This window comes from Nomascus leucogenys, chromosome 4, assembly GCF_006542625.1.
Source record: "Nomascus leucogenys isolate Asia chromosome 4, Asia_NLE_v1, whole genome shotgun sequence".
In the NCBI taxonomy this organism is placed as follows: Eukaryota; Metazoa; Chordata; class Mammalia; order Primates; family Hylobatidae; genus Nomascus; species Nomascus leucogenys.
The window spans coordinates 13,237,866-13,250,872 of record NC_044384.1 but is presented as its reverse complement, the minus strand read 5'-3'; the positions used below and the strand labels follow the sequence as shown (position 1 = coordinate 13,250,872).

Genomic DNA, 13,007 nt, shown 5'->3' with positions numbered 1-13,007 from the left:
GATATAAGCTGGAAATAGTATTTTCCTTGTATTAAAAACCATAGAAATTTACTTCTTTGGCACTTCTGACTTTCTTGGGTGATTAGTTATATATATATATTTTTTTTTTTCAGTGGAGACTATAATCTTCTAAAGGAAAAAAAAATACATGGGCCTAATCTTTGTTTAAAACAAAAAAATTAATATTTGTTTAATGAATTAGGGTCATGAGATTGTTTAAAGAAAAGAAAAAACTGTGTTCTACTTATTTTATGTTCAATTGATTAATGCAGATTGGTAAAGCAATATTACAAAAAGAATCAAATATTGTATTCATGTAAATCAGAAATCTGTAAAATACAGAATTATTTTTAGGTGAATGTCTCATATCAATGTGTACACTTAGCCTTATACTCAGACTTAATCTCAGTCATTCTGCAGGGTTATGCAGCTGTATTTCATTGTGGTTTTAGTTTGTATTCCCTGATGACTAATGAGGCTGAGCATTTTTAATATGCTTACTGGCTTTCGGTATATTGTTCTTTGTCAATTCCTTATAAATGTTTTTCCCTATATTTTTAAATTGGGTTGTTGGTCTCTTTTTCTAATTCATTTAAAAGAATCTTTACATATGATTTATACCACATACGTAAGTAATTTGTGCTATGGACATGGAAAATCCAATCTCCTAACCTAGAAATATCAGCTAAAAGACTAAAAGTAATTAAATGCTTAGGAATTGCAATCTTTTTACTTATTGACATATCAGGTCTACTGTAAAAATGTTTCTAAGCAGAAAATTTTTGCTGACAATTGCCTTCTTTAGAATCATGTTAAACTTTGCTTGTTTCATTCACAAATACCTGTTGTTGGTTCAACAGAAAAATATGGCTGGCCTTGAAGTAAGCTGTAGAGGAGACGAGCATTATTACCACTTGAAGGATCGTCAGCATCACTTGCTGTCACCTGGATAACTGATGTTCCTAAAGATAACATAATACAGGAAATTAAGATTGTGGTTTTATTCAGGATGACTTGAGTTCTGTGAAGCGATCTTTCTTTACCAAGCAAGATGTTGTTACAAAATGAAAGCTCAATTCACCTCCTTGTTCTTAATTATAAAAGTAATGTATTTTTTTGTTTTTTTTTTCAGGCAAAAGAATATAACTTTTAATACAAAATATTCCTAATTCCCGTATGCAATATGGAATTTTAAACATGTAGACTGATGGCCTAATAAAATGTAGCTATTAAACAATTCACTGTAATGTATAATTTATAAATCAGAAACTTTTCCAAGGTGTATTATTAGTGGAGAAATTAAAAGGAATTTGGAAATGCTTTTCACCAAAAATTATAGCATAGCCTGTACCTTAAACAAGGTGGATAAGGTTGATAAATATTTACAAAGATTATTGAACTGAGCTTGAAAGAGTATCCAGTTGAGGATAAGGATGGGCTTAATTATTTAGCTCCTTTAATTCTCTTTTCTAATATACCTATTGCTTTGATGAATTTTTTAAAAAGCAAAGTAAAATCTTGCAGATATTGATAACATAAGAATTCTCATTAAAACTCAGTAACAAGAAATAAAATCATATGGAATAATTATTTATACATTTAAAATTAGTGCTCAGATTTTAAAAATATTTATTCAGAAATACTGAGTTTTCAAAGTATCTTTCTGTAAACATGGAATTGAATGTTACGGATCTTATTGGAAATATGTATTTGTTGAAACACTATGTACTGTGTCAATAAGAAGAGCAACACTAATGACACAAAATCAAATAACTTCTGTGGTTTTGTTTACAACTAGCATCATGAATTTTCTCATCGTAGCCCAATTTTATAAACTGATACACTCTAATAGGAATCCATTCTATACTTCACTAACATGAAACTTTTACTGTGGCCCTAAATAGTATGTATTCTTTGCTCTTTTGTCTTAATATTTTTATAATGCTATTTAACATATGTTTTAATATCATACAGCATATTCTATTGAAGTAGAATTTCTTCTTATTCATATAATTTTAACGGGTAATACCTTTACCTGATTCAAAATCAAGAACAATAAAATGCATGAGAGGGAAACTCTGCCTCTTTTCCAAAACTTATTGAATAACCACTCAATGTGTAGACACTTACTAGTTTCAGATGTTTTAAAGTGAATTTATTTAGTAATTTGTAAAAGTTTTTCCAACAAAATAGTTAACAGGGACCACCACTTTCATTGATCTATGTTGGGCCAGACTTGTTCCTTTAACTATCCTTCTATGCACCGATCCACCTACTTATCCCACATTTCCTTATTATAATTCTCTATCATTTCTTTCCATAAGGGGTTCCCATCCCTGGTTTCTAGAATTATATTTCCTATCTTTGGCTTCAGATACCATCATCGAAATCATAGCATTTTTAGAGTTGACTAAAATAAATTTTAGTAATATAAGTCTTTGGAGCCCCTAAGCTAGTACTATACAAATGAAAACCAAGAAATCCAGAAAATGCAATGACTCACAAAAGGTGACCTCATACTTTGATGATAGAAATATGTCATACAGTTAGGTTCTTTTTTCCAGTCCAGTTTTTTTAACATGCTTTTTCTATAAAATAAATTTTATTATATATATTTAAAGTATGCAACATGGTATGCATATAGATAGTAACATGATTACTATAGTAAAGCAAATTATATCTATCATCTCACAATGTTACCCATTTTTGTGTGTGCATGGAAAGAGCAAGTAAAATCTGCTCACTCATCACAAATCTCAAATATAATACAATATTATTAAATATAGTCCTCATGTTGTACATTAGATCTCTAGATTTGTTTATCTTACTTATCTGATACTTTGTATTCTTTGACTTACATATCTCCATTTCCTCCATCCTCATACCCCCAACACATTGTTTTATTCTCTATCTTTCTATATTGAATTTTTTTAGATTCCACATATAAATAAGATCATGAAATATTTTTATTCTGTGTCTGGCTTATTTCACTTAGCATAACGTCCCCCAGGCTCATCTATGTTGTGGCAAATGGCAAGATTTTCTTCTTTGACAAGACTTAATAATATTCCACTGTAAGTATATAACACAGTTTCTTTATTTATTCCTCTATCTGATAAGGGATTTAAGAGAACTCATACAACTCAATAGCAAGAAGCCAAATAATCAGATTAAATAATTGGCAAAGAACCTGAAAAGACATTTCTCCAATGAAGACACACACAAATAAATGGCCAATGGTTATATGAATGGGTTCTCAACATCACTAATCATCATGAAAATGCAAATAAAAACTACTATGACATATCACTTCACACTTGTTAGGATGTCTATTATTAAAAAGACAAGAGATAGCAAGTGTTGGTGAGAGTATAGAGAAAAGGGAACACTTGTGCACTGTAGGTGGGAATGTAGATTCATATAGCCATTATGGAAAACAATATGGAGGTTCCTAAAGAAATTAACAATAGACCTACTATATGACCCAGCAATCCCACTACTGGGTATTTATTTAAAGAAAATGAAATACACCACTAGTAAAGATATCTGCACTCCCATGTTCACTGCAGACTTATTCACAATAGCAAAGACATGGAAACAACTCTCAGTTCTCTTGACTTCCCTTTGTATCTGATACCAATGTGTACTCCTTACACACACCTGGATTATTGTGCCTGCTCAGTAACCTACTGTACACCTGTTCTCTCAGGTCTCCTCTTGATCAGACCCATAGAAAGCAAAGAGGTAGTGACATGCCGGAGCAGGTGAACATTTTTTACTGATGCTTCATTTACTTGTGAACAAAAGTTACTTCTTCAGTGTTTTCCTCCTGTTGTCTATTAAGTGGAGAATCTAATGTATTCTGTTAATACATTACACAAAATAATTTCCCTGAGTGTGTAGAAAATCTAAAAGGTCAAATACTTAGAAATTTTAGTGGATAAAAACTGTGATATTATAAATATTCAGAATACCACTCACACATGAATTTGATGAGGATTTTAACTTCTGGGGAAATATTTGTTATTCTTTCTAATGTAACTTGTGGCATTTTAAAAGAACCAAGGCTATAGAATTGGTGTAATTCAACAATGTTTTAGAAATGTTTACTTTTTGGTAAGGACTATCAATGAGAAGTGATTCACTCCTTACATTTTTGTGTGTGAGAAGATGTTTATGTGTATATATAGGCATATATGTATACATGTAGATCTAAGTATGGTGTATTTATATATGTGTATATATACATGTATATATACACACATATATTTTCAGTAAATGTGTGTTTTACATTTACTGAAAAGGTTCCTTGATGTTCAGCTCTGCCACCTTCTCATGAAGGGGTTCTCTGTATTTATATAATCTTATCTCTGATTCTCTAGTTGGCTCCACTAGCTATTCATTGCTTCAGGGCAAATATTATTGTTTGAACTACTGTAGTTTTGTCCTAGGCGTTTGCTCCTTATTAGTGCAACTCCTGCAGGTATTCTTCTTCAATAAAATTGCCTTGCAGAGGTTGCGGTGTTCAGACATAGCGCCATTGTACTCCAGCCTGGGCGACAGACATGTAGCTGTATCTAATTATATATATGTATCTAATATATATGTAAATATATATATATATATTTGAGAGGGCAAAAATATGCAGCAGTATTTCCAAATATTTAGTGCTTGTAGTTTTTCTCTTAATTTTTATTCATGCCTTGGAAATGTCGGCTGCAAAATTTACATGAATCTTAGCAATGTTGGATTTTTACAGGACCCTAATTATCTTTGTTTATTTTATTTAGTTGTTTCCTACTTTCTTTTCCCTCTTTCAGTTATTATTGACACCATGATTTATAGAACACAGTTTAAGCAATTTTAAATCCTCTTGGATTGTTTCTATGTTTTAAAGAGAATTAAGCCTGTATGTTTTCCTAATGAGTAACTTATATTTGGCAGAAATCCTCAAGAAATAGTCAAGTAACATAAAGAGATCACAATAATAATTAAATATAAAAGCAGACAGCAATATAAAAATATTTAACACAATTGTAAATATTTATATTTTTATAAAGACTTGCTATTTGTAAGTGAATCAATTTGTACATTCACCTGTAGTTAGGAATTAGTTTTATAGTCCACATAAAATTGAAAACATTACTATGAAACCAATAAAGTGTCTTTCAGTGGAAATGATCAATTGTCTTATAGTGCCCCTTTCCTAGTTAAATATAGGTTAACTAACACTTGTTGGTTTAGACAACGAATGTTTAATTCCTACATAATTTTTTATAAGAACATATGTATTTCAGTATTTGTCTGTAATATCAGAACTGTGTCATGTTTGAGTCATAATGAATACCACCACAATGCTCTTTTCAAGTACTGGAGGATTTCTAGGCTTATGTAATTACTTCCGTTCATGTCCTGATTATTGTTTACTGTCAGAATCACTCCGAAGAGGGTTATGAGAAATGCGGCTCCCATCCCCGGTCATCCCATTTCCTAAAAACAACCCGCTCATCACTATGAATTGCTGTTGTGTTCTAAAATATTATTGCTACTATTCTACATAAGAACCACTGTTTATACAGGCCATATCTGTATCCTCTTGAAACTTTTAAAATTGTATTTCCAAGGAAAATATATGTCAATTTTTTATATAAAAGAGAAAAATAAAAAAATACAAAGTACATCTAAAAATCAACTTACATTTGCAATAAAAACTTCTTAAAAATTAAGAATAAAAGGAAACTTTCTGAATCTGATAATGAATGCTTTTAAGCCTTCACAGTAATTACATTTAATTGTGAAGTGTTAAAAGTTTCCCTCTGAAATAATAAAAAGAAAAAATTGTTTTTCTGTCACTTTTTTTTTTTCAGCATTGTACTGAACTTCCTAGACAATGCAATGAGGCAATATCATGCAGTTATAACGCATTTATAGACAGGTAGATAAATATTGGAAAAGAATAAATAAAACTAAATAAAGTCAATAATATTTTTTGCTAGAAACTCAAATAAAATATGCATATAGTTACAGAAAAATATTAAATTCATAAATTTAAGAAACAACAGGGACACAAACGATATATAAAATTGCATTTTTAAATATATGAATATATGAAGATACATATACTCTGGTATATATATTCACGAAACCTATTTTAGTTAAATATATAATATATATGAAAAGATAAAATATTCAGGAATATCTAAACAAGAATCGTAACTTCTGCAAAACAACTAAAGATAAATTAATGACACAAGTAAATAGATTAAAATACTGGATTTAGGAATTATATGACTACTTAAAAATAAAAAGATACACAGCTTAAAAGCTATCTCAATCAAAATCCTAGTAGATTGTATAAATGTTTAACTTGGAAAGACAGTTAAAAAAATAAATAAAATTTTTATGTAAAAACAAGGACCAAGCATGGCTCAGGCATTTTTTGTTTGTTTCTTTTGTTTTGTTTTTGTTTTTTTTGAGAGGAAGTCTCACTCTGTCGCCGAGGCTGGAGTGCAATGGCGTGGTCTCTGAACACTGCAACTTCCGCAAGGCAATTTCATTGAAGAAGAATACCTACAGGAGTTGCACTAATAAGGAGTAAACGCCTGGGACAAAACTACAGTAGTTCAGACAATAATATTTGCCCTGGAGCAATGAATAACTGGTAGAGCCAACTAGAGAATCAGAGACAAGATTACACAAATATAGAGAACCCCTTTACCAGAAGGTGGCAGAGATGAACATCAGAGAAACTTTTCAGTAAATTCTGCAGGGTCACCTCGATCTCTCCATTTATCTGTCCATCTATCTAACACCAATTTTGTGACACAAAATTTGGCACCTGCTTTACACCTTTCTCAAATATCAGTTTAAAACAGATTGTAGATCCAAATGTGAAAGGTAAATAATAAAAAAAAGAATATAAATATTAGAATAATAAAACTTTCAGGAAAAAAAAATAGAGGGGGAAAAGCAAAAATTTCAGAATCAGGGCAAATATATGTATATAATATTTATGGAAAACATATATTTAGTCCTGGTGAATTTTTTATTTTTCTCAAAGCCCAAATCTCTTTTTCAATTTGTTAAACATATTTTTTGTTACGCTTCCCAGCCTGGATTGGTTGTTCTTACTCTACTGAAGAAGGATAGCATATTTAGGGTGCATTATCTGATAAGACCATGAAGCATGGTACAGGTCATATATATGTCTAACGTCTTTAGTCTCTCTTCATTCATTTGATGAACATTTTATTCTAATAGCATTACTTGCAAAGTGGATCTTACTACATTAGTAAATCAAAAATTAAATTCTCCATTTTATACTAGAAATAGATATTTCGAACAAAAGACAAATAATATGTGTGCACATTAATAAAATCTTTTTTAGAGAAGATTTTAACATTAAATATAGCACCAGAAGAATATTCTTCATAAGTATTTACATCATTTAATGAGTTTATTAGTTTAACTATTTTATCACACAATGCCTTTGGGTTATCCCTTGTCCTCTTTCAGATTTAACTATGTCTTAAAAGAAGTCTATTTATTGCTCATTTGTCTGACACACTTTCTCACACTCCATGGAAGAAGCTACAAGTACAAAACAAATGTTTGCAAAACTCACTCTGGGTTATTTTAATGACTTAATAATAGTCATTCTGAAAGACAGAAAATCCAAGACAAATGCTTCTAGGACATGATGACAGAAACATAGAAGTAAAGCAGAACTGTTCTGGGTAAAACTGGAGATCTGATCACTCACTCTACCTTAAAACAACAGTGACAATATAAAGTGACCACCCGAATAGCACACAAAATGAAAATAACGTAGCACGAATTGTGTATATTGAGTTGCCACAGCCTTAAGTCCTGTTATTCCCCTCAATACACCATCCAGTAAGCAGAATTGGGTAACTACCAAATGATGGGAACTCTGAAAAGTTTAAATTAATAAGATCCTTGAAATCAAATTAGCAAGGAATGTAAACAGAGAGTGAAAAAATTCTTTTTGGGGGACTGAAGGGTCCAAAGTTCAGCATGCCTCCCTGAGTGGGGTCACTGTGGCTGGATCAGAGGTGGCAGTGGTATTTGGAAATGCAAAGAATCAAAATGACTTGTAGTTTGTATCCATTCTAAGTGAACAAAAGTGTACTTAGAAAAAAAATATTCTCTTAAGAGTCATATTTTAATTAGAGTAGCTTATCAGTTCACTTATTCTGATAATAAACATACAAATATAATTATTAATGTCATAATCTTGGGTTCCATTATTGTGTGGACAGTTGACATTGTTTGTATTACTCTGGAGAGACTTTTCATAATTGCAAATTTAAAATATTAATTATGTCTTTCTAGCTAGTTTCCAAATCTTGGCAACTTTTCATAGCAAAAGGTCTTTATAAAAATAAGTTCAACACAATATTTGACTTTGCTTATTTTATCAACCACATTCTTTGCAGAAACTTATTGTAACATAGGTCAGTGGTCCTTAACTTCTTTGGCACCAGGGACCAGTTTCGTGGAAGACAATTTTTCCATGGTCAGAGTGGGGAGTGGGCACGGGGATGGTCTGGGGATGATTAAAGTGCATTACAGTTATTGTGCACTTTATTTCTGCTATTACTATATTGTAATATATAATAAAATAACTACACAACTCACCATAATGAGGAATAGTGGGAGCCCTGAGCTTGGTTTCCTGCAACTAGATAGTCCCACCTGGTGGTGATGGGAGACAGTGACAGATTATTAAGCATTATATTTTCATAAGGAACATGCAACCTAGATTCCTCACATGTGCAGTTCACAATAGGGTTCGAACTCCTATGAAAATCTAATCCCGTCACTGATCTGACAGGAGGCAGAGCTCAGGTGGTAATGCAAACCATGAGGAGCAGCTGTAAATACAAATGAGGCTTAGCTCTTTTGCCTGCTGCTCACCTCCTGCTGTGCAGCCTGGTTCCTAAGAGGCCACAGACAAGTACCAGTCCATGGCCTGGTTGTTGGGGACCCCTGACATAGGTGACACAGGATGTACACTTGTACCACGTGCTTGAAAGGAAAATGTTAGTTTGGTCATCTCTGGAAATTGCATTTACTGATATACTTTTCATTTTTATGACAGAAAATTTTAGTGTGATAATAGTATCTTAACAGAAGATAATGTATTTGTTGTGTGTGTCAAATGAAGCATTCTTGTAATGCTTAAAGGTGCTAACCTGTGTAAAACTACATAGAAATTTTAAAGATCGAGAGCATTAATGAAAGCATCAATAATAATTTTTTTTTTTTTTTTTTGAGATGGAGTCTTGCTCTGTCGCCCAGGCTGGAGTGCAGTGGCGCAATCTCAGCTCACTGCAAGCTCTGCCTCCCAGGTTCACGCCATTCTCCTGCTTCAGCCTCTCCGAGTAGCCGGGACTACAGGTGCCCGCCACCACGCCCGGCTAATTTTTTGTGTTGTTTTAGTAGAGACGGGGTTTCACCGTGGTCTCGATCTCCTGACCTCGTGATCCGCCTGCCTCGGCCTCCCAAAGCGCTGGGATTACAAGCGTGAGCCACCGCGCCTGGCCATCAATAATAATTTATCCAAACATCAGATGTATTCTGCCATCACTGAGTAAAACCTGAGGTAAAGGTAGTGTAACTCTGTTGAGTTGTGTAAATTTTATTATTAACCAGGAGTTATGCAGAGGATGAAACTATTCTCATGCAGATGTTTAACGTGGCTTACAAAACTTTATTAAATGATGTTCTTTCCTGTGTCACATAGAATGCTTTATCCACTGGTGATTATGGGAAGCATACAAACAAAAAATCATAAAAAGTGAAAAATTTTCCTATGCAGACTAATTTAGATATTATGTAGGCAACAGAGAAATTAGCAACCTGTGGCAAGGGCATTTTATAATTAAAGCTTACATTTATTATGAAATACTAAAGTACAGGTGCCACAGTGTACTATAGTGTTTGAATGCCAAGATTCCAGCTGTATATTTCAAAATGACATTTACTTTAGTATGTTATATTTTATTGGTTTTGAATTCAATCGTAAGAAGATTAACTGTTCTTTTCTTACAATGTAGATATAAATTTAATGGAAAAGCTATTTTTACATCCAGTTTTAGTACAAGTATACTTTGATTAATCTGAAACAAATTTATTGAGATGTTGGGTTGTATAATTGTCAACTTCAATGTTATAGAGATCAAATAATATTATAGTGATCCACACTCTGCATATGTAATTTCTGCAACAATAAAACAGGTATAAGATGAATGAGGTGATCAAATGATCAAATACATGACATAACAGTTGTATAGGTATATCTGCTCACTCCTTCACATTGGGAACTTATTTTATTAGTACGAGGATAATTATTTTTCTACCAGTACTGACTGACCCATTCTTGCTGCATTTATACTTGAGCTGCAATTACTCTACAACCTAAAGTCTCGAAGTGAAACTCAGGAAACAGATAATATTTGCCCACTTGTCATCTTAACTGGGCAAAGTATTCTTCAAATTTTTTATTTTTCTGTCCATAGTCACCTAAAAACTAGGTCATTTTTATTATTTTTGTGCTGTATTTTTGACACCTCTACTTTTTATAATCTGAGATAATGGAATTTAAGTAAAACAAATTAGACTGTGTTTAATAAATCAAACAATAATATATTCAGAAGAATAAGAAGAGAAATTTATCCCAGTCTCAGTCATGTTCAACTCATGTGCCCAAAGGCAAGAGATTTATAGATTCTAATTTTCAAATGTGATAAATTTTGAAAATTTGTGATTTTTTATTTTCCTGAGTATTAACTGAAATTAAATTTGTATAGATTTTCCATACAAAGATTAAGGTGAATTTAATATTTCTATAAAAGCTCTCCTTTATGACATATTTTGCCATATTGTTGATGAAGAATATTAAATTTTCTATGTGCTTTTCCAAAAAATGCAACTTAAAATATTGTATAATAATTACAGAGATCATTATAATGTATTATATTTGAATTTAAAATCTGAAATGCTGTAATAAGCTTCTTTAAATAGTAAGATAAACAGAGTCTTACTCATTAGTTATCCCCATTCATTTTCAAAAGCATCCGGTTTTGAAAATAAAAAGAAATGGTCATTGCAAGTGTAAGGAATGTTGGACACTTACTAATATTAAAAATGATACCCTCAGTGACTACAGATATGAAAAATTTGGTGGAGGATATTTATTTGGAAAAGCTCCAAAGAGAGTGGATAGTCTTTTTACTAGACAATATATTCTCCTTGCTTTTATTAGGCAGAAATATGTGAAAATAAATTTTAAGGAAGTCGGGTTTTAAATTTTCCTTTTGCATTTGAACATACACAGACATATAAACAAAATGTATTAACACTAATGTTCATTCATAATGTGTACAATATCAATATCTATTTATTATGGTTGTTTTCCATGTAATGTGACTGGCTAAAGCATGTTTTACTTTTAGCAGGATTTTGTGCTGATTTGCAGAAGATAAGTTACCCGACTCTGCTTTGGTTTAATTGCTTATTAAGTAGTATACTACATGTATTTTAAATGCCCCTTCTTTTTTTTTGACATTATAAGGTTTTAGGTAAAACTAGCAAATATTATTGAAATGGAAGATTACATATATGATAGGCTGGCTATTCAGATATAATTTCAGAATGATTTCCATGAATTTCACATCTCCTGATATCTTCTATTTATATCCTAAACTATTCTAATCACTTATTTAGCATTTTTTGTCCACCCATGTACTCGCTCATTTATTTATTCAATCCTTCCAAACCTCAGCCACTCTATGACTTGTGGTCTAATAAATCTTATATTTTTGGATGGCAGAAAAATAGTAACTTTGCAAATCCAAAGTGACAAGTGGGAAAGCATAATGTTTTATCTCAACTCTACTTGAAAGTTCTAGTTTGAAATTAATTTCATTTCAAACATAAATGCAGTCAGTAAAAGCCCATCATTACTTGTAAAGAAATGTGTGTTTAATAAGCAACAAGTTAATAATTTTCTTGATTTTATCTCTTGACATAATGAAATATGGATTCCCTTCAGTAATTCAAACCAAATTCTGAGTTCAAGTGCAGATTCAAATATAATAATAGGCAGTTCACTTCAATACAACAGAAATATGTGTAAGAAAAAGAAACAGTAAAATGTTTGCAATAGTTGTTTTTGAAGAATAAAGTAGCTGGCTAGGAAATTTGTAAGTAAGGTCAACATTCAAAAACTTAAATGGCTGTGGATATAGAAAGATAATGAAGAATTGAAGTTATATTTAGGTACTAATATCCGCAGTATTCATTAATTTAATATTGAGATTGAGGAAAAAAGAGAAATCACATATAATTTTATTAATTGATTTATTTACTTCACAGTCAACACAAACGCAGGAATGCTTCAGAAGGAAACCGTTGCTAGAAGTTTGGCAAAGCAATAGAAATATTCCCCTATTTCCATATTATATAACACTTCTAATAGCAACTGACCATCACTCAGCTGGCCTCTCCCTCTCATGAAAAGGTTATACAAAGTGCTCATTGGTTCTTGCATGATTTCATACAAAGCCTGGACCCTAACTGGCACTCACACAGTATGTACTGATTACACAAATTGAAAAGATAATTTGTACCTCTATCTCAAATTGCAGTGCAGAAAGAGATTTGTGCTTGCTAGACATTGCACAGACCGAACTATCTTTCGCAATCTCTCTGAACATCTACAGTGGGGCTGCACTGATACCATGATACCAATAATTCTCTCATGGGTTCACTACCCAACTCTGTAAAATGGCAGTTTTGTACCTCCTCTTCTCTAAAATTTTACCCATGCTCTCTCTCAATTACTGCCTTCATATTATGCTTTGCTGATAAAATAGAAACGTTTATTAACTGATTGGTTATGAACAAATATGTTAATCTATATGTCCCTTCTATAAGTACAATGGATTCCATGACCTTGTTTTTTTCAAGAATAGTTTTTT

The 13,007-nt window shown here is 31.8% G+C and overlaps 1 protein-coding gene across 3 annotated transcripts in view; it reads right to left on the bottom strand.

The window, feature by feature from the left end:
- Window positions 1-13,007, bottom strand: part of CDH19 (cadherin 19) — a 108,800-nt gene that overhangs the window by 52,187 nt on the left and 43,606 nt on the right. For all 3 annotated transcript variants that reach the window (XR_001115579.2, XM_003264324.4, XM_004087697.3), the window contains exon 4: window positions 843-962. Coding sequence is in view for 2 of the 3 variants with exons in the window: in XM_003264324.4 (XP_003264372.2) it covers window positions 843-962 (120 nt within the window). In the remaining variant the exon portion in view is untranslated. The remainder of the gene's footprint in view (window positions 1-842; window positions 963-13,007) is intronic.